The 25,909-nt window shown below is 35.6% G+C and overlaps 1 protein-coding gene across 1 annotated transcript; it reads right to left on the bottom strand.

Moving 5' to 3' along the window:
• Nucleotides 1–103: 103 nt before the first annotated feature.
• LOC133209978 (protein FRA10AC1) lies at nt 104–25,893 on the bottom strand. Its single transcript, XM_061348977.1, has 14 exons — nt 25,666–25,893; nt 21,602–21,678; nt 19,522–19,614; nt 19,393–19,438; nt 17,469–17,545; nt 16,663–16,746; nt 16,108–16,192; nt 10,264–10,309; nt 6,775–6,888; nt 5,717–5,759; nt 4,144–4,265; nt 3,519–3,557; nt 2,161–2,245; nt 104–1,694 (listed from the first exon to the last, which is right to left on the bottom strand). The coding sequence occupies exons 1-14, from the start codon at nt 25,696–25,698 to the stop codon at nt 1,652–1,654; spliced, it is 987 nt and encodes a 328-aa protein (XP_061204961.1). The 5' UTR covers nt 25,699–25,893; the 3' UTR covers nt 104–1,651.
• Nucleotides 25,894–25,909: the final 16 nt, after the last annotated feature.

Here is a 25,909-nt window from a genome sequence, read left to right as displayed (position 1 = left end):
TAGTTACGACATAAAACTGGGTATCACGTATTATTTTCTGTACTAAATGCAAACACTGAAAAAAGCTATTTGAGGGTTGTTTGATCATGTAATTTTATTCAAACTGTATTAAATTATGTATTTAATATGTATAGTGTACCTTTTTATAACTGTATTTTAAAGATCCAAAGAGGAGTTTAGTTATCCAGAACACATAATTAGTATGCAGTACTTGAGGCCATAAATATAGCAACACATTGACAAAAGCCCTTTGGGGCAAGTTGCACACTTGTAAGCAGATTGCTGCAGATTGGATTTGACTCTCAACCAAGCTTGCAACATGACAGAGAATTAACCTTTAAATCCACCTTCTTACCTAAAGAAGTCTTCTTGCAAGGCTACGTTTATTTCTTACTCAAAGACGCCCTAAATATGTCCTTGTACTGTTATCTATTATGTAAGTACAAACTGTTTAAAATGTAATTATGTTAAGTAATACTTGTAAATAGACTTCTCAACTTATTCATGAGTGCATGTAAAATGTTCATAAATACACTGTAACCATCTCTGCTGTTATATTTTCCACACCAAACACTTATTATAAATACTTTCTATAAATATATCTACAGTGACAAGTACGTACCAAAAATATATTTTATACAACATTAACTTTCCTCAGTTTAACACGAACATTTAAGAAAGTTTGTCCTTTAGATCCAAAGTAATTTTCATCCAACAAAGAAAATAGCCACTGTAACTATTCATGTTCATTTCTTTGGAAACATAAAGAATGTTTAAAGTTGTGTTGCAACTTGAAGAGGAAGATGAATCCAGTAAGTTTCTCAATCAATATACATTTTTTACTTGTATATTTAGGATTACACTTTAAAGAAAGATTAATGTTCAATCAATGTTAAGGAGATTGGAAACCACAGATAACATAAAAGTCACATGTACATCTCGATGGAAAAACACATACTCTATTTTTTACATCAAAAATTTCACCAATCAACCAGATCTTTATATAACTAAAATTTAAAACAAGGTCACAATGAACTAATTTTTTTTAAGGAGTAGGGGGGACATTTCAGATATACTTCACTTAATTCAAGCAAAATACATATTTCATAAAAACTCGCCTCCAATCACATTTGAAAAAACTTACAAAGACTAATACCTGACCAATAACATCTACATGACCAAAAAATTTAAGGCTATTAACTCTTGTTTAATAAATTAGAAATATGAATATATTAAAGTGTATGATTTTAAACTAGTAACAGGATCTTCCAAAATGCACCTTTACAGAAGTCTGGCAATAACTGAAGTTTGGGACAAAATAAAAAGCAACCAACTTCTGTCATGTAACATCAATAAACTATACTCTCATTTGTTTACATCCTTTCTAAGTTTGGGTTTCATATATCTTTTGCATTAAGCTGAAAAAATTATTTCTCTTATTTCATGAGTATACAGCCTACCATACGGAAAACAAAGTTTTTAGACCTGAAGCCTTCTTTCAACAAAGACAATCTATCCAAATGGTCCATACAAGTGACTGTAAAAAAGGTGTGCTGGCAGAAAAAGGCGCCTGGCCCTTAATTATGATTGGATTTCCAGACTTTCGTCTTGACAACTCCTGAAGGAGATCAGCTCACATCCATCTCTAGCTTCAGAGAAACAAGTCTTGAAAATACTCATCAAACTCCTCTTCCCTGTTAAAACAAAAAAAAAAGATAGAAAAAAGAAAGAAACAACATTAAAAAGTTCTCCTTTGAATCTGCACCTACAAGGTAATATTTGTTTGAAAAAGCTTTAGCAGACTTCCAATTAACATTTGTTGCTGGTATAGATCAGTTGGACTTATCCACTACATTCCAACACGCTTTACATTTCCCTATCTGTGCAACAGCAGTGAGTTAACTGTTGGGATTAACTTCCAAGATAATTAAGAGTATAGTAAGGGGTAAGACAGCAGTTGTAGGGTAGTGGCTTGAGAGAGGTTCTCCCCCAGAGATGTCTCTCCTTTAAAAACACATTCTTAGGTTCACCACAAGAAGAGAGATTTGACATAATTTTAAATGTCAGTATATTTACTCACACAGAAAAGATCTCTGGTTCTGCATTTCTGAATGGACACTGTATGTTCTACTAGCTACAAGTTTACTAGATCAAACTCACCGTGATTTTTCATCTGTGTCTTTCAGAGGACCTTTCCAAAAGTCAGCATCTGAAGGACCGTCTTGTACATCACTCTTATCTGAATCTTTTAAAAAATTTAAAGTGGTTATGAAATGAATTTTTTAAGAATTTATCATTTTATTTCTATTTAGACTATATACTGCTAGGCACAAAGTTTAACTGTAACCATGAGAATAAAAAGAAAGCTTTGCTTTGCATAAAGTGAAAATGAAAACATTTTCAAATGTTATTCAATACAGATCAAAAAGACTCTTAGCTATTATGAGTTAATATTTTGGCCAAACAAAAGAACAATCGTGTCAAATCACTGATCTTTGACAAAAGAGCAGCACAGCACTTTGTTCCTAAAATTGCTTATAATCACAAACACAGAATTACATTCCAGTTTCAACTCATGATATTAAATGAATCGATTACTTCTGCTCGAATGACTTTTATCGTGATTTGTAAGTGAAATTGTAAAAAACCATGGATTACTGCATAACTGTTTAGTGTAAGTATACAGAAGGAATGACAACAAAAAAAACCCCAAATCTTGTCATCAGAAAGATGCCCTGACCTAAAAAAGACAATAATCTTCCAATAGTGCTTTCCTGATAAGACAGACTTTGGACATGGTCTAAGTGTAAGAAAACTGTGTCAGGTCTTCCTGTACCTAACTGGGTAAAGCTAGGTGCTGAGGACATTCCTAAAAATGTATAGCACAGCAAAACGACCAGTAGAAACAATCCCTTCTACATAGTCGGCAGCATGAACTGTCATGACCAGGAGGTGGAGCTTGTTTCATCACAAAAGAAACGATGGGAACTACTGAGATACAGAAGCAATCTAAAGTCACTGAGACTGAACGCATCCACAAGTCAATCTCTGAGGTACTACAGGTGGTAGCTGGAAAAGCATGAGTTAAAGCCTAGGGTTTATTCTAGTACAGTACATACTAGTGTGATTCCCTTAAGCGGAATGTAGCAGTTATTATATCAGAAAAGTACTTTCTTTACACAGCACACATTATACAGCACATATTTGCTGGAACCATGCAATTATTAACAATGTAGGTATTTTGTGCCCCCTACTCTTTTCAGATTTCTGTTCTATTATCTGCCCACATTTTTATCCCTTAAACTTGAAAGATTTCCTTCTTAAAATTCTTTGCAGTTTTTCTCCAAGACTTTGTAAGAAATTATTTTGACCTTTCATATGTCTTCTTGCTTTCACACAGCGTTCATATCTCACAAAAAGTTATCCTACAATTAAAACTAAGACCAGTGACAACTGACTATGAGATAATACAACTTACTACAAAACATAAAACGCAGAAGGATGCTCAAATACTTTACCTTTATCAGAATTATCTGAATCTTCTGAAGAAACCTCATCTGGTAAGAAACACCATTTAAAAAATAGTAAGTATATCTTAATTTATCTTTTATCCTAAATTGCATATAAGGATATTTCTATCACAATATATTACACATAAACATGTGTGCAAGCATGTACACAACATATATTCAAAGCAAGCAAAAAGTAGAAAGATTTTTTCTGCATGTGTTCACAGTTAATCAGTTTGAGCCCAAACATTTTATCCTGAGATCTGTGGTGTAAAAAGGTTATCTACCTAACATTTCTAAAAGGCTTTCAACCCCAAAGCCTCAAGGAATTAAATACTTCACAACCCCTTCTGGTATGTAACGTCCAATACCTGGCCAATTTTTCCTTGCAATGCATGTTTTTCTAAAGGCTCTCCCTCTCTGTAAATGTTAGAAAATTATCTTTTCTTTTTCTTCTCCAAATTCATCTTTTTTGTGCACCCACAAAATTTTACCTAAGAAATTCATCTTTTTGACCATCTGTGTTATAATCAAGGAAGTTACATATCTATATTCATGTAGCTATAGCAAAACTAAGATTCAACTAACATATTTGAATATTTTTAAAAATTAAACATTTAAAATTAAAATTTACCTTCACAGGTCTTTTTTTTGGACTTCTTTTTTGCTGAAGAAGATTTTTTCTTCTTACTTTTTGGCTCTTTAGATTTTGGTTCAGCTCTGCCTCTTTTCTTGCATGCTTTGACTTCTTTCCTCCTTTAAAAAAAATGAATGCACACCTTCAAAATACATAGTCTCAAACAATAATAAATCTTGACTATTTAATTCAGTCAAATATTTGTCATTTTTTCCTATACCCTATAAGTAAACTGAAAAAAAAAAATTAGTTAAAACGAGAAGTGCAATAGAAACACTAAAGTTCTATAGCTGAAGGCATAGGACAGGAATTACGAAGCTGCTAAAATGACACTGATGCAGGCAGAAAAAACAGTTCTTATTGGCATTTAAATATTAAAACCAGAAAATTATTTTATAATATGCCAAATACTCAGTTATACTAAAACCTTATTTTTTCTTTCAGAAAACTATTTTTATATATGTAATGAAAAAAACATAGTTAATACAGGTCTTAAAATTTGTTTTCATATTTGATAGCAATGAAATCTGAGGCAGAAGAATCTCAAATCTAAGAACCTGCTACAAACCAACAACCCGTGTATTTTATTGTCAGCCTTACTTATATAGGCTTATCACATGAACATAGCCTAACTTTTTCCTGCTTCTTTGCACAAAGTCAGTAAATTGTTTCAAAGTATTACTCTGCAATTGACAAAATGTTTGACCATACTTATTCTGAATTCAAGTGCTTTTACAATTTTACTTCCAAAAAGAAGACAAAAAAGTAATCTCATTTAGTTAATTCTTCTTAATATGTGCCTACAATGTGCTTTAATGAAACTGAATATGTATTAACTTTTAAAATTGATTCATTAACAGTCTTGATTCATTAACATACCTTTGATTTGTTACTTTAGAAAAGAAATCAGTTTCCTACTTGTAAGGTTTCCTTTTCCTTTTATGAATTTCAGGTAACTGTATGGCTTAAGTACTGAGCCATGCAACTAAGTTAATGCCACATCAAGATTAAAAAAAACATAAAACCTGAATATCAACAGTTGTGGAATTCACTAAGGTTACAGATAATATAAAAAAAATAAAATCAAATTTTAATGCATACATTTTACAGGTTCAAAATTTACAATTTTTCTCTCCTATTAATAACTGATTCTCAAATACTCAAATTCAAAATGTCAAAGCACAGTCACTTGACTCACACATAAACCCACTACTTTTAAGAATAGAAAAAGCATTCCAGCTCTTAAACACAGCAAGAGAGAAAATAAAAAAGACAGTCTTTTGCATAAACTTTCAGAAAAGAAGAATAATCAGTGTACTGAAACTAAGGAAACTTTTGTGGGGGTAGGGATGGGATTCTTCCACTTTGAGGGATTCTGTACTTTCATTAGCACACTAGTATCTAACTCTCAGCAGTGGCAAGCCAGTAGCATTATAAGAGCTAAGAGCTCCAGAACAGAATCTGAAATCAGCATAAAGTTCTTTATCATCTAGCTGAAGCTTTCTCCCTATTAGCTCTTCATCACAACTTTAATCTATTCAACCCACATGTTTTCAAAATATTTCATTACCGATGATGAAAGTTTAATTTGTGGGAACAGTCTGGACACAGTCCTGAAAAAGAGGGAATGAGAACATTACAGAGATTTATTTGATAAGCATGATTATTAAAACATTAATACGTACACAAAACTAGATAGAACTACTATCTTTCAATTTCAGTAGCTTTTCCTTCAAAACAAAGGTTACAATATAATTGCAGCCAGGGCTGAGAAATATACCATGATATACATCTTCAGTACAAACCCAGATTTTACTAAGCCTGGAGGAAGATCACAGGTTTAGAGCTGGCAACTCTTCATAACAAAGTTATCAGTGCTTATCTCTTACAGATAACCCATTTCATGGATCTCTGTGGATAGACCAAATTGTTCTACAGTTATACCAAAGATTCTCAAGTCTCTTAGAGCTTTGCCAGAGACCAAGTGCTGCCACATGGAGTTTCTTGTACACAAAAGAAAATAACACCATTAGCTTATCTTATGCAAAGTAACTGTGTAAACTGTGGTAAGTTTAATTACCTGATGAACATATCAACGTGTACACAGTACTGAATAAGAAAATTCCATTCAAGATGCAAGAATGGAAAAGAAAGTGACATAATTGAAGTTAGAATTTTTGGAAGAAAACGTTAAGTACTAAAATCAGTAGAACTGAAGGTGTGCAAGAAGTTGTCCGATCCAAATCCCTAAGGAATCCTAAGACACCTAATTGATTAAGCAAGTACAGTGATGAAACCGTCCTTACAAAATAGTACTGTTCATTAAAACTAGACATGCTTGTGTAAAAAATGTTCTATAATCAGTTACCTTAATTTATGGCACCACCAATTATACAACATGAATTGTTCAACCTGTAACAACTTTGTCATATATAATGATAACAGCCATTCTCTCTAAATCAAGACTATCATGCTACCTGTAATTAATAGAACAAGATTATCTCCTATTCAACATTTTCCATTTTGCATGAACTAATAATCATTACCACTGGATCTCACTCAACAGCTTTTAAAGGACAAGATACTTGTCTTATTTTAAATGTACATATCCTTGAAGGGCTGACTTACTCAATTTCACAAGCGCATTCTTCTTTTCACCATGTTCAACGTAACCAAAATTCACCTCCCAGCTCTTCAGGCCTTCTTTCTCATCACAGTGCTTATTTCCACAGGAAAACTGACCTTTAAAGAAGTCAAAACCAGCAAACCATGGTTCAGTAACGAACATGCACAGGTTTGGGCTTGTTATTTCCAGTCTTCCTCAGTTTTTCCTTTTTATTTTCCATTTCTTTCAAAGAGATAAAGCACAAATCTACAAGTAGCATCTAGATTAAGGAAACAATAGCAGATAATGCAAAGCATTCAATCATGATTGTCTAGTACTGCATATTAGCAAAGAAAAAACAGAACTTGAACTGTGTTTTACAATGTGTAGATGGAGGCATATGTTATAAAATAGTAAGCCTAATACTGAACTTTGACAAAAAGAATGTCACTAGGTTACATTTCATATCCTATATGATTACTTACTCAGCAGAGAGTGATGGATCAGGAGGTGTGATTCAGACATGCATCTTTAATGACATCAAACTATTCAAAGTATCATTTAGGTATAAAACTGAGATGCCCGTGTTCTTATTACCTTTTTAGTCCACTTGATATACTGGACATAAAATTTGCATTTTATTGACTTTCCATGAACACTTGTCTTTTAAGAAAAGGAAATGCAATTCTGTGAGAAATTATACATCAGCTTTAAAAGCTTCCTTGAGTTTATTATATAAAATATGACACTAATTTTAAACAATTTACACATAATATTGTTCACACCACTGGGTTCCCAACACTGCAGTAATAAAGAAACATATATCCCCTTTGCAGAAGACTGATATGTATGCAGAGCTGGCAACAAGGATGTGTATTAATAGGCTGACAAGCAGGACCACTGATGAACAATTAAGCTCAGACTATTCTGCTTAAGCTGCTAACTAATGGGTCCTCAAATACTTCAGTTCTGCAACATAAAACCACTTCCAATGCTAACACTTGAACACAAAAAACATATTGGTACATGGCTACGTGGTGCACTATCCACTCAAATACTTCAGTTCTGCAACATAAAACCACTTCCAATGCTAGCACTTGAACACAAAAAACATATTGGTACATGGCTACGTGGTGCACTATCCAGGTATTTTCCATTTTACCTTGCCTATTTTCTATGGAGAAAATTACTGAGAAAGAATAAACGGAAACAGGTTTGGAAAAACGTCTGTTTAAATAAGGTATATTATAAGTGCATTTATGCATGTATAAAATAGGCTAAGAGAGACACTACTATGCTAAAAGTGAAATGTTAGTTCAATGAAATAGTGAAAAAAATGGAAAGAAGATGAATTTACAGGTATTAAACCCTATTTCACCATATAATAATATGGCTGGTTTGAGTATTTCACTATGTAATTGAGAAATAGAAGTAAGTAGAGAATAGCATATATACCCACATGTTCAGCTTTACTCTTTCTGCATATTGTGAAAAAGTCCTATTCCATCTCTACCCAATGTTTCCTATTTTTCTAAAGAAAATAATTTAGGCCTTTTGCCTAAAATATCATTTACTATTAAATGTTATGCCATACCTTACTGTTCATGCTTTGAAAGTAGAGAAAAAGTACTTGGGAAGGCATGCCAAATATGATTTTTAAATAGCTTAAAAGCTTTTAATTTAATTAATCTTGTGCCTACTATTCACTGATTTATAAAACTTAAAGTAGGGCTTCTACCTTAAGATTTTAATTAAGAAAATACCCATTCTGAGGAACCATTTATTGAAACTGTCAGTGTATTATGTCATTAACCACCATTAAGATTACATTTTAAATTTCAGGAGATACAACAGCAATCTCCAATATGGCCTCCTATGCAAGGAGAAGAGAGGAGAAATATTTTGGCATTTACAATTAGTAATATGAGTAATACCACTCCTTTCACTCATCGTAACCCTTCTTCTCCTGCATGACCTTATGAAAACAGATATTGAAAACAAAGCAATCAAATGTGAATAACCCACTCTTATGTTCCCTTCTCAACATACCTCAATACACAGTGCAGTCCACCAGCAGTGGCTTGCATCACAACTATTATTGTGATTGCTACAATAAACATATGCTCTCCCTTTAAAAATATGAATTATCAGACAGGTAGGTATTAATGCTTTATTAGCTTTAATTAAAGCAATTTACATTAGTTATTTATAGTTAAAACAGCAAAAGAAAGGCATTAAAGAGTCACACCTATTTTAAATGATCATCTGAAACCGCACTTGAAAAGAGCATCTGATAACACGAAATAAGGTTGAATTCTTGCGCCCCTTAGTGGTAAAAGATAGTTTCTCAATTCTTGCTACTGTATGCTTTTCATCAGGTTTCCATTAAAAAGCTTAAAACACGTAATTCTGCATCTTCTCCCACATTCTTAGAGTATCAGATATAAAAAAGTAAAATGCAGCTTTAAATTCTTTTCCACCACAAAGACATAACTGTTCATAAATTATTCATTTCTCATTTAATTTTATTTTTAAAAGCAATCAATAAATCATGCAACTGTATCAAATGTAATTATCTGTTTATATAATCTGCAGTGCTGAATACAACATATGACTACAACTACCTTTAGAAGCTTTAATCTTTACAGGTTAAAAAGCCCAGCCATTAATGTCATACTTCTTTCTGTGAAGTGATACATTAAAAAAAAGTATATTTGTAACTTCTTGCAATAGATTATAATAAATAGAACTGTTTACAGAACTGTTCTGATCAACAGTATTACTGTATGCAATTTTCTTGTGTGTGCATACATGACTTCTGAAAACCGTACATGTGTATGAAGATCTACCCACAGGAACAGCAATAGAATCACGTGATTTTCTTCCTTGCTTGGCCAATTCAAAAATTCCATGTACCCAGGCCATCAAAGGGGGATCACTGTGCAAAGTCCCAATAACACATAAGAACTCACACATATAAGCATGCAGAATAAGCTACTGATTTAGAAACAGGATTGGGAGACTTGACAAGCATCCCCACTGAAGCTTTCAAAAACCAATTTACCCTAAACCAGACATCACACATGGAACTTTAATTAAAAAGTAAATACTTTGCAAAACAGCACTGCAGAAACAGTTAAGAAAACTATTTCCTGAGGAAAAGTATTGAGAGACTTCAATTAAAACCATCAAAGACTAAAGAGGTAACAGGACTACTGCAGAAAGGGAGCTAAAAAAAATATCCATGAAAAGCTACATTATCAAATGAATTATGTTGGTGTTCATTACAAATCTGACCCTGTGAAAATAAACCACGTTTTCTTAATTTTAATTAGTGTGCACACTAGAGCTATGTGACATATACCAGCAAAGTTAGAAGTTAGGTCGATTAATTATCCATTGTTACTCGATAAACTTACCAGTATTGTCAAATACTGTCAACAAAATTATACCAAAAAGCAGCAAGAAAAGCATTAAGGAAGAAAATAATATAAAACTAAAGACAGCATTACCTTTTCCTGAAATTACTTCTTTCTCGTGTCGCCATCTAAATCCAAACTGTTAAGATAAGAACCAGAATTGTGAACAGTTGATGCATTCAGTGTAAACTCTAATTTCTGTTGACTGATACCCTGCATTTCATTTCTTTCTCTGTTAATTAAAAATATCTCTCTCCCTCTGCTTGACAGAATTATTCCAATTTACACATGCAATTCAAACAGCAACTCGCTAAAAGGCTTCACAACATGCAGAAGAACAAATAGGAAATTAGGATAGACTGGCTTTACTAGCTACTTCCTTGCAGTTTTGTCCATGCTGAAAACAACACTGGAATACTGAAAAGTTGTATTAGCACATTATCAAAAGATCACTTCTCACACTCTAAGGCAAAAAAACTCAAACCCAACCAACTGGCAACTAAGTTGTATTTCTCTTTACATTGCCTAGAAACTTTACCTGTAGATAACCCATCTATTATTTTTGTTTTCCAACAGAATCTGCTTCAAACTCTCAATATGTCAAGTACCCCAGTGAAAAGACTGAAGATGGAAGGGAGTGCGAACAGCATGGAAAATACAATTCTATTTTCAATAAAAAGTAGGAAGAGGCATACAAGTTCTCTAAAAAAGGCTATCTTGTATTTTCATTTAAAATTCGTGAACAGAAGATGACAAGTAGATAAAATTGCTGCTCTGTGAGCAAAGCACAGAAAACTCTGAACTTCACATTAAAAGATGGGGAGGGAAGAGGGAAAAGAAGGATTACAAAATCCAAGAGATACAAAAATGGCTGCAAAGCCCACCTTTGGAACCTGGGTTCCAAAGCACCCTTTGGATATGAACCTTCTCCTGGTGCACTGATAGACTGAAACCACACAAATGTGCACTTTGTAAATGTGTAAGTTCTGCAATATCCTGTATTGATTTTCAATCTTTTAAATTTAGTTTTGAACACTCCACAGAAGCACAAGTACCTATTGCTGTGTGTGGTCTTGAACGTTGCTGATTTTTTAATAAACAATAATAATTCTTTATCTGAAGGGCAACACCATGGAGTTCTCATATGTGAAGTAGTATGTGGTTCAAAGAACATCAGTAAAAAACATTTAAAGTTTTGGCTTTTAAGAATGTGCCATACTTTCATATACATGCTTTGAAACTTAGTAACAAAGCTGAACAAACTTAACAGAAAGGTGTCAGCAGCCAAATATTTCGTCAGCATTGATTCTCTCCAAGTCAATATATTACATAGATATCTAAGAATACTAAAAATTTGTACACCAACAAAATACTTGCCACTTTAAATCAGTCCACTAATTTCTGAATTTGTGTTATAACACAAACAGTGTTTTCATACCCACTGGTTTCACCAGTGAAAAAAAATCACCAATCAGGTTCTGCTATCATACAGAATATGACAGTTTGCTAAGACTGGATCAGATTGTGCTTCACCTGCTCTACAAACCTGCAGCGTGCTCTGAAGTACCATTAGACCACTCAAGCTTGGGTCAAACAAAAAAAAGTCAGTTGTAAAAACCAAGAACTGTGTTGAATAGTTCAGTGAAAACAGAATGTAAAATACATCTGTGAGTGCAGAATTAATGACAGAACCAGCTCATCCAAAGAGTTATGGCAATTGGTTTTCCTCTTCAAAGAATATTTGATGGTCTACAAGGTTTTCTAATCCTGAAAAACTTGTGATGCAATTGAAAAATACAGCAAGTTTACTATTAAATGTCAACAATACTTTGGCACCAATTCTGAACATGTGTGCTGCTGTCAATAAAAAGTAAAGAACAATTTGACCTTATCTGCATATTTGCTTTTTCATAGTTCATCTGTTACTTCAGCAATCACCAAGTTATCCATGCACACTTTTGCTATTCGAGAAGACTTTTACACAAATTTTCCCTCATTGTCTGAAGCTGACTCAATACAATGTAAATGAGATTATATCCTTACAGAGTATTTCTGTAATGATATCAAGAAAACTAAGCAAAATAAAAGAGGTAGCCAGAACAACCTGTAAGTATATCTAGGACAAAAGTTGAACTCATTTGCATCCGTTTTTGCCAGTCATTCTTCCACCAACTAAAGGAAAATGACAGAAAGTGGCCAAGGCTAAGAAGAAACAATAAAATAAAAATTAAATATAACTGAATTCCTCTAACTAAGCTAAAATCTCAGGAACAAATTAAACTGTATAAGAAAAATAAAAATTAGGGTATGACGTTTAAGAGTTGGCCTGCAATATTAAGGAATGCAAAAGCATCATCAGTAGACAGCACAGGGCTTTGAGCAACCTGGTCTAGTGGGAGGTGTCCCTGCTCATGGCAAGGGGACTGGAACTGGATGATCTTTAAGGTCTCTTACAACCCAAATCATTCTATGATTCTATAATTCTGCCTCATCTTCTTTATTAAATAAGTTCATCAAGATCCTAAATGAGCTATTTCTACAAGGCACACCAAAACAGATGCTTTGCAAGAGTATCAAACGGCTAACTTAATAAAAAATGTGAAAGACCATTTAATATCCATAGGTATAAAATTCTCAAATTAAATATGGACTGCTTGCATAATATGCATTGGCTGCAGCAACAACTAATGTCCAGTGACCTCTTTCACAAAAAAAGAAATGTGTGAATTCAGACAACACTGCAGAAAAATACTATATTTTACTTTTTTTTTTTTTTTTTTGCAAGAAAGCCTCCATGCTGAAAAAGTGACAAAGCAAAAATATTGACATTACCAGTGGAAGACAAGCTTCCCTAGAAATCCGAAAATTATCTGGAAATCAAAACAAAGTATAAAATGTATTCTGTTTAATGACCAGGTGTCAAACAGATTTCATTTCTTAGCAAATAGGAGACATTTCCAATCTGTTAAGCTACAAAACAAAGCAGAGAGACAATAAATAAGAACGTTTCTAGGAAAATAAGACAACAAAGACAACATTTCTAGTCCAATGTGTATCAAAGTAAAACCTACATGCACAGCACTCTTCCTTACTGCACTGCAAAACTGACAATAGAACAGAACTATCTGACAATGAGATGGTCATTTATCAGCCTCAAAGCTTGCAGACAAGATAAACAGAAGGTTCAAAGACAACTTTGACCTAAAAATTCTGATTTAGGGAAAATACAAGAAATAACAGACCCATCACAAGTAAGAGCTGTCAGAGCACACTCTTCCAGTGTCTCTAAGTAACCTCATGCCCCAGGGTCACCTTGGCACTTCTCATTAAAAGAGAGGAAAAAGTTTATACATCCTAACTACACAAAGAAAAGTGGGACTGTAGATCACAGGGTCCCATTTGTCTGCAGCTAGCAAGGTGAGTGCTTGTGTGCAAATGAGTGTGTGAGCACCAGCAAAGACTGAGGCAGACTAGCCCTCAGTTAGGTGAAGTAGCCTGGGAGAAAGGAGGATGAATGGGTCACCACCAGCCACCTCTGAGTATGAGAGCACCTGTGTATCTCTAATGACAAGAGCACAGGGGGTATCTCCTATAGGACAAGGGGAGTCCCAGCCATCTCTGTGAGTGCGTATATGTATATGCATGCACATATGTGAGTGAAACAGTCTGAACTAGCAATTGAGGAGCAGCCGTGCCATTGGGGGTTCATATGTCTTGAGTCTTCTGTTTTGAGCTTTGGTCTTCGACAAGGTACTCTGCTTATTTTTCAAGAGAACTTGCATAGAACTGGTCCTTATCATTATCTAGTACTTAGGAAAACAAGTGTTTTTTTCTCAGAATAAAAGTTCTACATGAGATCTGAGCTACAATCTCTATACAGAGGTCTTTAAAAAAATTAGCTGCCCGGAAGATTTTGGCCAGTAGCAAAACAATTACCATTGTGAAAAGACATGAGTATGTACATACAAGTCTCAATCTATGCTATATATATATTAAAAACATCACAGAAAACTGGCCTCCAACTTTACTTTGACACCACTTAGCAGGATATAGAACCACAGAACAGTCCAGGAAAGGGACCTCAAAAGATGATGTGGTCTAAGCTTTTGTGAGAAAGGGAGCCTGGATGAGGTTACCTATCACCCTGTCCAACATCTTGAAAACCTCCAGTGACAGACTCTTCTTCACCACTGGGGAGGTTGTTGGTTGTTTCAGTGGATTAATATTCTCACTGTAAAAAATGTCTTCCTTGTATTAAGAGGAAGCATCATCATATAAAGCATCAATAACTGGCATACAAAAGACTGGACAGCCGAGATGCTTGTTACCCATCCTTCACCTCTCAAAGCACGGGAACTGCAAAATAGAAGGCACAGGGGGCTAAAGATATCCAATTTCCAGTTTCTGTCAATGCAGAAAAAGAATCAACGCAGAAAAAGTCTGAAAGCACAGACTGCATTCCACTGGTGCGAATGGGACCAGCAGACTATTTCTGACTTCCAAGAAAAAAACCTGCTTTGATATCCTTCTGTACCAAACATGGGCATGGATAGATCAGTAATGAGAAAAAAAAAAGAGATTTTTCTCATTTTTCTAAGAATTTCTAAGAAAGGACATGCTCAGAACATATTTGAGAATAGAAAACATAGCCTAATATAAGAGAACTACTTACATGATACAGCAGAGCTATGCTGACATGGCAACTCCAAAAATATAGTTAATGACTTACGAGCATACATAGGAATTCAGAGTGACCTCAGAGTTAGGACAGCCACATTTTAAGTCTGTCAGGGAAACACTGTTTGCACAACACGCACACACACACACAAAAAAATGGAAACTGGGGCAGAACTGTTTCCCACAAAAGACAGCAAACATATGGAAACTTGGCACGGTAGCTGAAGAAACAAAATCTGTAAGCATGCTGAGGGAAAATCAGCTGGAGGGTGGGTCGAAGATTGAGGGATATGAAACAGCTATAGGAAAATAAAATTAAATTTACTCCAAAAAAAAAAAAAAAAAGGAAGGAAGACTTCTTCAGAATTTTACTTTTTATTAATTTTCATTTCATTTTTGCATTTTTCTGTTACGATGGTCTTTAGAAGGCTGTCATCTTTTCTACCTAATATTAGAGTTTATGTCCAGTCCTTGCAAACATTTACCAGTGAACATAATTTTTAATACTATAAATAGTCTCAAAGAACTTTATATAGCCACTGTTTGCAGGGCTGGGTTGTTACTATGTGCTAACAACACTTAAGACGTCCGAGTTGAGCAATGCTCTTTGCAAAATCACAATAGAAATTTCATGTATTCTTTTTGACCAAGAGGTTAGTCAGTCAGAAACTTCAAAACGACAAAGGTTGTTCCAGTTAAGAAAAACTGGTGCTGGAATTGGGCTGTTTCTCTTAAATTCTATTTATTTACAAGGAACATACAAATCCTGTTTCCATAAACAGAAAAGAACAACCAGCAAAGGAAACTGCTTTAGAACAGATATTTCCAAAATTGTTTCTGCCAGCATCCCAGTACAAAACTCTCTCTTTTTAGACTATGTCTTTTTTTTTCTTTCCCCTTAATAGTAACATTCCCAGGGACTTTTTTTAGGCTTCACCCAGTGATTCTCTCCAGGCAAACTTCTATCGCCTTCTCTCCTTAACCGCTCTGCATTTTCTGCCTTTCTTATACACAATGTACCTCTTCATAAAACACCATCTGACTGAAGAGCTCCTCTTCCCACAGAAGCACATTTCTGGGGCAGCAACAATGCTTGGATTCAAACTGCTGCTTCTTATTAAATAACTTGACAAGTTCTCACAATTCTCTTTCTAGGGCAGGGGTAATAACATTCTGGTTTCACAACATATACAAAATCAAGGCAATTTTTTAAAAAGGGCATACTTTAAAACCAAAATGATTTACAATACTGAAATGTACCTTATTCTCTTTGTATCTGCTGATATCTGCTATACAGTATTCTTTGAACAACTTATCATAATACTTCTTTGCAAGCCTCTTTTCCCTGTAAGGAAAAGTATTATATTTATTAAACAAAACATGATAATGATTCATTTTGCATTGTAATCACATTGGCAAGATAAAGACATGTTGCTTAATCCAAAGAACAGAAGTTGCAAGGCTAAAAATTCAACAGAAATACACTCACTAAGCCAAGAGATAATTCCATAAAACTAGAAAAATACATCTAAAATACATCTATGGCACAAATTAAACTGTATTTTTTTCAAACTAGGCTTCCTTCTGAGTTTTCAGAACAGACATTTGGATCTCAGAGATCACACAAACATTTCTCAGTTCTTTCTGTCATCAATTAATTTTGCACTGACCTTTATAAGGTCTTTAATTTTTAAATGCATTAAGGATCAAAGAGTTATCACTAAGTATGCACAGTAATTCTTAATTAGTAGGGGACACCACAAATTTAATACAAGTGATCTAAAAAATAACATGTTCTATAACAGTTCCAGGTACCAATTCATGTCTGCTTCATCTTCTTCGTGCCACAGGAATCTATGGTTTTCTCTAATAACATCGAGATCCGTCTTGTCATTTGCTCTATAGAAGGACACATTTTTTTTAGTACAATGTAACATTAAAATGAAAAGTCAGTCAAATAACATTTTGGTAAACACCACTATTTCACAGTTGTGATCTCTGCCTCACTGCGAAAAGGAATATATTGCTATGGAATAAAACTAACAAAACATGTATTCCCTGTCGTATCTTTTCCCCAGTGAAAAATTCATAGTGGAAAATGGCCACTGAAATGGGATGACTTGATCCTGTCTGAAAATACTTTTTACACTTTTTATTGAAGACAGTAATGTTAGAAGGCAGCTACAGACAGCCCTAAAGAAGGTTATCATTATTCTGGACAATGGATAGCAATTCTGCACATTTCAGAAGTATTTCAGATTGTTATTTTGAAGTTACTGACAGACATTTCTCAATGTACCCTCAATACAAAATTAATGCTAATCTGTCATCTTTCCTTTTACATAATAAAAAAAGAATAATTCAGTTCATGGTAAATTCTTATATAAAAATATGGAAAAAAACCCCAACAACCATAAACCCCAAAACAAAAATTAAACCAGGCAATTCTGTGTCTTGGTTATTTACAATGAATGTAGTTACTATTTATGATCAAAAGAATTAGTAACTTGATGCACAGCCACAACCCCCCTCTCCCCACAAAGCTACAATATATGTTTAACGGCTTTACATAACAGGGGAGCTTTTGGGGCATGAGGGGAAAGATTGCCAATGGTTCTTACCCAGAACGTCGGAAATCTTCTATTTTGCCACCATAGTACAAAATGTAATCTTTCACAAGCTTCTTATGTCTTTCATACTGAATAAAGCAATTAAGGATGGCTGCAGAACTTATATTCTATTTTAACATAGCTTAAAAATAATAAAAAATAAAAATAAAAGCTTTTTTATATACTTAACAGAAATGAGGGTTGGGTTTTGGTTTTTTGTTTTTTCCAAATACAGGAATTCAAGGCAACTTCATCTTTCAACCTCATTCAGCTGCCAGACCTTTATAAATTTCTCTTCTATCAAAGATGCTCTGTATGCATATAGATAGAAACTGGGTCCATTTTCTCATCTGCGAGTTAAACAATAGCTTCTTAGAACTGCAGTTTAAGTTTCAACCAGACTTGTATTTTCATATTATGTAAATAGTCTGGATTCTAAAATTGAATAATTTATTACACTTTATCATCCACATTCAAATAAAAATTATCTATCTTCCTTGGTTGGGAGACAAAAGTATGTAATGCTTACCGTAGAACACTTTGGCCTCAGAGACATAATTTGAAACACATTTTGTACCATAATTTGACCAAAAATATGCAATTACTTACTCAGAAAATGTCTTCATAAATAAAAACATTATATACGGCTATTTAAAAATATTTTCAATTAACTTGTATGGTGTTTCTGAAGCAGCAAACTGAGAAACACAGTATCTTCTGGTACATATCCCGGCAAATACTGCATCAGTTTGAATAATTTTTATCAACCTGCTATTCAGACATGTATTAGAATTTCATTGAGAAAACATTTAATTTCCAAAGGCCTTCAAAAAGTTAATTTAACCTCAGTATGTATCTTTCTTTTCTCCTTCCACCACAAACAGGACAGAGAAGCAAGCCCAGAATATTTAACTGGCACAAATAAGCACTTTTAACAAAACATACTACCTTGTGCTGCTATTTGAGTTACTAGGTGTTAAAATTGCATAACAGTCAAGGTTTTACATATAAACTACTAAAAAACATTAGCAGAAACTCATAAAAGTCTCTACATAATGAGTTTTATAGTCATTCCAGCATATAAAGGCTTTTCTATGGCTAATGACAGTCCACAAAGTCAGTGGGACTGATTTAAGATATGTCCCCTTCACAGACATATAATAGTTTATGCAGTGCCTGGCCAAATCCCAAGCAGGTTAGGAGAAGTTACTGTCTGTTTACTGCAGTTTTCAGATTTAAGTAAGTCTTTCCACATATAATTAGTCTTTACTTTCCTATTTATTAACTGTTACTGCTGAAGAACAGCTATTTAAACAAACAGGGAACTGATAGTATTTCAGATACACTGAAGTCAAAATATGTAACGCCTGGCCCAGGTGAAAACTGAATGAAAGAAGAAAGGTTGTAACCTAAATAAGGTAGTAGTTATAAAAACAGTTTAAAATTATGCATGAAATATGATTAAGATAGCAAAAAAACCTTTCACATGATATTAAATAGCTTATATTAGAGTAGCTGTAGAAGATATTACTGGAGATCAGGCTGGTTTGAATAGACTTTTGAACTAACTAATGTTTTCTTAAATTTCCAGTAGAAATGTATTTGTCCATAGGTCATAGCAACCTTTTATGGAATTATGCTCTGTATAAGCTCAACTGAAACAGCAAAGTGTCTTCGTGCCAGTCTAAATAAAATTCACTATGTAACTTCATCCCAAACAGGACAAATGATTTTATAGGACAAATCTGACAATGCTTCTACTGACTAGAGTATTCTCAGTCATCTCAGCAACAAAAAGAAACTAATTTTAAGAACAACTCAGTATCTGGTGCTACACTGTCAACTGCTGTGATAACTGAGCAATCCCAGTATTTCAACATAAGGGATAACCTGTGCTCCATCTTCAAACTTAAATTAAAAAGAAACAGAAGGATACGGCATCCATTGCTATCAGGTGGCATCTTCGTTTTCTTGCTTCTTCCCTGTTAATAATGAATACATTTGAGTGACAGATGTCTTTACATTAAGTGAAAAATGTTTCACAAAAGCAACAGACAGAACATACCTATCCCATTCTTCAGCTGCAAATTGTCTGTGAACCAAGCTGCCTTGCTTTGTTTTCTGGAATGGCTTTATCAGAAGGCCATCTTCCTTTACACTAAAGGTAGGGAGGAGAAAGGCAGAAAAGTTAGTCAAGAACTTTACATAAGCAATAAAATTTGCATATGCTAAACTCTGCACTAGTTTGAGTGACAAAACCTGCTATATTGCTAGTTTCTACAGGGATAAAACCAAACTTCATAACCAACATCAGGTTAAACTTTACTTCATTTGTAGAACAAACTAATAAAGGCATTTGCTTACAGTTAGCATTTAAAAATAACCTGCTTAAAACAGCAATCTGTAGTATTTATTTTTAGCATTATCACTATAGAACTACAGTGAAAAAAACATGAATATTCCTCAGTTTCCCTCCATGTGCAAAGCTCCAGAAATCTCAGCTCAACAACCAAGCAGGAAGTAGGAAGGACAGTATGTTCACTAAATAAGAGTGACTGCTAGTAACCTTACCCCATCCTTTCATGCCAATGTCTCAACACCCCATTAAATAACTCTGCCTCTCAGTGTAATCAAAAGAATCACTCATTTAAAACTTTAGTACTGGATTGTGAAGCATAGTTGTCAGTGGGCAGCTAAAAATACGTTCAGAATTCAACAAAGTAATAAAAAATTTAACTATAAAGTGATGCACTTAGCTAGTAAAAGATATATTTAGCTAGTTCCATTCTTCACAGAAGTGAAGAAAAGATTTTTCCATAATTATCAGCTGGCAGAAATAAGAAACCTGTAGAAACCAAGCCAAGGAATTCATACTTCAAGCTATAGACTATAGGACTGTAGAAACTCAGGATTTTTTATTATTTGCTCCAAAGGATCTGTAGGCACAGAATTCCCACAAGGAGTCTCCATAAAACAGGAATATGGAGAAAACTTAAGACTACTAGTTTCCACCAAGTGAAAATAAATATCTTCATAGAGCAAGAAAAGGATATATACATATACAGTGAACCCACATTAGAGCCGAACTGGGAATCAGCAGTAGTGTGCCAGAACAAGGGTAATGATGATATTTTTGAAAGGCTCCTGTTAATATTCCACCTAGAATAGAAAGTGGAATGGTATAATGTGTAATGGCCTTTTAAAGAAACTGAACAAAACCAGTCACTGTTTTAATGGAGAACAGCTATATTTATAAAATAAATGGAACAGCACAATGCCTGCTATTATTCCAATGATTAAAACATAATTTTTTTCCCCAGGATGCACTCATACACTACAAAGCCCATTCTTTCAATTTTACTACAAGGGAAAATATGCAAGTGTCCTAGGAAAGTTTCCAGAAAGCCTTCTCAAATAAAGTCCAGTAGCAGAGCACGGGAGAGACAGAAAAAGGTAGGAAAAATATATGCACAGTATAGGCTAAATGCTCAGTACAGTGCAGAAAGTGTCAAAGGACTGTGGTACCACATATATAGATGAAAATATTAACAACAATGAGATCAGACTCCGAAAGTCAAGGTCACTAATTGTGTGAACCACTGAAAGAACTGGCAAAGGTGATCTCAAATAAGAGATGTGTAGTTACATTTCAAGGATTGAGCACAACATAACCACCAATTCCAGGTCTCTTCACAAATTAAATGATAAACAAATAGCATAAATCCTTCACTTCCTACAAGCAGGCATTTTATATCTACAAAGCCTGCTACCATTTGGCCTTTTTTCCTTTTCTCTCTTAGCCTTTCCATGCATTCTGACGGATCACAGTGAAATGAACAGTGCAGCCAAACCTCAGCAGTTGATACTAATGCTTGGAAAAATGAAATGCTCTGCTCCAAGACTGAGGGGCATGTAGGCACCAGATGGACATGGCAGAATGGACCTTGTTCAGCTGCCCCTGGGAGACAACGTTCTTTGGCAAGCTTGACATGAGGAGATGCAGGAATCAGAGACTGATTTTTCAAAAACCACTTCAAACCATTTCAACACCACACTTTACTTACAACAGCATGATCTTCTATATACAGTAATAGGCCATTTGCACACAACATACAATGCAAAGTGTTAATTGTGTACTACATTACCTTTTAGTCTTTTGCACAGACTTCTCTCCATTCTCCTCATCACTAAAATCAGAATCATAGCCTCCATGGCCACGTCCCTGAAAGAGACAAGAATCAACACACCTGCTAATGTAATATTGACACTGCATAAATAGAAATCAGTACTGTCCATCATGCATAAATGACAGAAAGATAGAGAGCAAGCAAGCAAGTGCAAATTCTCACGTCTACATGAAACCAAATCCAATAGACAATGCAGAGTATATTCCAAATAACAGAGGGCAAAGACAGACATCAGCCTATCACAAGATCGCTTTATAAATAATTTATACGAAGATGCCCCCATATTTAATCTTCACACAGATGCCAAAAATGTGATAAAGATCTTCGGTCTTTACTTTCAAACAATCTCTCTTATGCATGAAAAAGGTAAGTATTTTCCCCAGGAGCCATTCATTCAGTGGGCTTGAGGACATCAACTGATGTGCCCATATTATTATCAAAGATAAGAACAAAAGTTTCTTGGGCTGTGGCACAGAATTTTACATTAGATCTTACACTGACAGATGGAAAGCTGGTTGAAATGACATCTAAATACAAAATAACAATATGCCTACAAAAATGCATCATCTAATCATCAAAATATTTCTACCATGAAATGAAATCTTTCTCCCACATACTTGGGACGACAATGTTAAATTAATGAATATAAGAAACCCAAAATACCTTATACCTTAATGCCATCAAACAACTAAGCACTAACTGATGCTGAGATCTAAAACCTCCATTTTTCAGAGCATAGTTACATGTTTAATTCTTTCAACAGAAGTAAACGTCTTAAGCAGATCCCATCTTCTCTCCCTCACTCCTATTTTAGTACTTTTGTTCTATTTGCTCAGTTACAATTGTGAAACTACATATAAACCATAAAAATCAACTCAATCAAATTATAAAGTATCCTACCTAAAAAAACATTATTTTAACCCAGAGAAGCTTCCCGACAGTTCATCTAGAGCCCCATAACCAGCTACACCAGCCAGCTGTGGGGTAGCACAGGAAGAGAACAGCCAGAGCTGGCAACTGCATAAACTGGCACTGACACCAAAAAATGATTTACAAACTGGAACATTTACACAACTAAGCTAAAAACAAAAGGGATGGTTATTATACATCTGCATAGGGAAAGGTTCAACACATGCTTCCTAAGTATCATGGTAATTCAGTCTGTGGATAACATAAGGAACTGGGTTAGAAAACCAGTGTATTTGATTCAGCATTGCTGATTCTTACATTACCTATAATCATATTCCTCCTCAGACAAAAACCTGAGAAAAACAAAATCTGAAAAAAAGATGCTTCTCTTCTTGATGACTTGCCTTCCCTTGCTGCAAATGCCTGCTAGCAATGCCATGCTGGAGACACAGCTGTATCCTCTACTGACATCAAAAAGCTGTATCTTGTTGGTCTGTAATGTGCAGAGTATGTAAAATACTATCTTTTCACACTGATGGTGAAGGATTGATTTTTAATATTTTAATTAATTTATATGACCAATATTAATATGTGCCTTTTTTCCTTGCTTCAATACTGTAACATTCTTTCCACTCTTGAACTTTTCTGAAGACCTAGCTCTCATACACACATTAATTTGAACAAAAGCAAATCAGGATTTTCCCAGGAGACACAAAAATTATCAGTTGCCAAAAAAAGAGTCTGGCAGATGTCTGCAGTGTGTGGTGTAAGGTGGGCCTCACGCACTGGCAAAAGTGCAGCAGTGGTGCAAAGTCCTCTAGCACAGCCTCATGGTAATCCACAGTTCAGATGCAGGTCTCCTAGCTGAGGTGGTTCTCATGGCATACTTGTCACTACTTTCATTAATGAAGCTTACTTGGTCTTGAGAAAAGGCTGAACACATTACAAGTGTGCAGCAAATATATCTATATTTGGCCTCTAAATTTTAAAAATAACATGTCAATCCAGGAATGTTTTAATTGGCAAAATAATGCTTTCCAGATGAACACTGAGAGCTTCCTTCACACTCAAAAGGGGAGAAAAGTCCAAGCCAACACAATGTGCATGAAAGTCAACATGAGACAGATGAAGTATAAAAACAGGCAAGAAAGAAAAAGCTCAAATAAAAGGAGATTTTCCCACAGTGGGTTCCCTTTATGATGGGCCTCAGGAAAGATATAAACATACTTAATAATCAGCTCCCAAATAATTCCAGGAATCACTCAAAAGAAAAGAAAAGCTGCTCCAACAGAGTCATATTGTAGGGCTCTCAGAAGTCGCTGACTGCCCTTTGGAAAGCTGTGACCGTGAATGTAGACACAGGCATGGCCAAGGTCCTCAGAGGCTGCCCTTCCAACTGGAAACCTCTTCACAGAATGACACTAAGATGACCTGATTTTTAAGTAAAACATAAAAATGAACTCCACTAAAGAATCTCATCCATAAATTAATCTTTCCATTTTCGAATGGCAATGTAAACAGACACCTGCTTAATGTTGTGAAATTTCAAGACTGATTTCTCCCCTTCTCCACAAAAAAAAAGACAGGCAATAATCACCAACAACGAGAATGTATTTAGCTTGAGTAAAACAGAGGCAGATACCAAAGTTTTGTGCCTGAACTAGTGGATTTTAACAGGCATGTGTAGACATGGACATGCAAAATTGTCAGGAAAATCTAGAATAACTACTTTCACTATCTGAAAAACTCTTTAATTAATCTTCACTTTGATGGAATTTGTCAGAAACTCAGAATGCTTTAGTATATTAGCAAGGTAAATACCAAACATTTTATCAAAATATAAACCTAAATAAAAGCTACATCACTTAAATGGCACAATTTTTTTTTTCCTGTTTCACCAACTTTGAACTTCCTTTTTCCCAAACAAGAAAACAAACTGAAACCACAAAACCAGAACAAGTACCAATCACTGACATTTAAGTAATCCCAACATCCTGGATTAATTAACAGCAAAGCAATTGGAGACAGAACCAAGTCCACTAATTTGGGGCTCCTAAAAGCCTGCAATTTAAACCCAGTAAATGTACAAACACTGTATGCAACTGAGAGCAGAGATGTCAACTGCTGACGTCATTACAGGACACTGCATTTACAGGTGGTATTTGCATCCAGAAAAAGCATCTCTTTTAACCCTCTCCACTGGAACAAACACACACTAGTGACACGGACATGTCATAATTCACACTGGTGCCCTCTTGTTCACAACACAAAGCTGAACAGAAAGGAAGTTAAAAAACAAGGGGGAGGTGGGGCGCAAAACAATCCTACACACAAAATCCCAAATCATGCCCCTGACAGCCGTAATCTTGTTACTCCCCACGAAAGCGTCACTCCCATCCTTCCCCTTATCTGCCCAGCACACAGGTCTGCACTCATGTCTGCTCACAGCCCAGATGTGGCCTAAAACAGACCTGCCAGCTCATTTTGGTTCAAACAAACTACCCTGGGAGAGTCTGAAGGGAGATCAAGGCTTGGGGAGCTGTCCTGGCTGGATAAAGGGTGACACGCTGAGGGTCAACAGAGTTCACTGCAAAAACACTCTTCCTACCTTGAGGCTTTGCAATTTCCACTTGGGAGAAAAGATGTGAGAGTCAGTACAATTAGCTTCAAATCTACTCTTCCTTGTAAAACTAATTACGATAAATATTTGAATATACAACCCAGTGAACACCCCTACCAAAGAGAACACACAGGATACTGCCCCTTTATTAATAAAACTCTAAAGATACGGAAGGAGAAGCAGAAGTATAGGTAACAGCAGACCACGACGGTAAGGTTTAGGGCTTTGTGGGGCCCCAAGGTGAAAAATCACACCGAAAACCGGCCCGTATGGGTCCGACACGACTTCGCAGCTGTTCTTACTCCCCGAAAACCAGTCAGCCCTGCTCCACCAGAGCGGCCACCACGGCCACAACCTCCCGAGTGCCCTCCTGCCACACTGCCCCAACCCCGCACAAGGCATGGCCTGGCCCCTCAGCCGGCTCCACCCCCCCGCCATGGAGGCCGCGGCCTGTCCGCCGCCCGCCCCTCCCTCTCTCCAGGGCCCCACTCACGGCAGCGGATAGGAGCAGCTGGTTAGGCACCATGGCGGCGGTGCGGGCCGCCCAGCCGTAGGGGAGAGCTCGCTGGAAACGCGGGCGAAGACCACCTCCTCCTCCTCTTTCTCTGCCCGGCCCTACTCGCCGGCCGCTGCGCTTCTCCGCGGGCCGCTCTCGTAGGCCCCTTCCGGAAACTGGGCACAGAGGCGGAGCACGGCCGCTGCGCCGCCTGCCTCCCTCTGCCGCTGGCGGGCGGCGC

Source organism: Neopsephotus bourkii, unplaced genomic scaffold (assembly GCF_033783945.1).
Source record: "Neopsephotus bourkii isolate Nb327-2 ecotype Australia unplaced genomic scaffold, CSIRO-AGI_Nbou_v1 NB_379, whole genome shotgun sequence".
In the NCBI taxonomy this organism is placed as follows: Eukaryota; Metazoa; Chordata; class Aves; order Psittaciformes; family Psittacidae; genus Neopsephotus; species Neopsephotus bourkii.
This window is presented reverse-complemented; position numbering and strand designations above follow the sequence as displayed.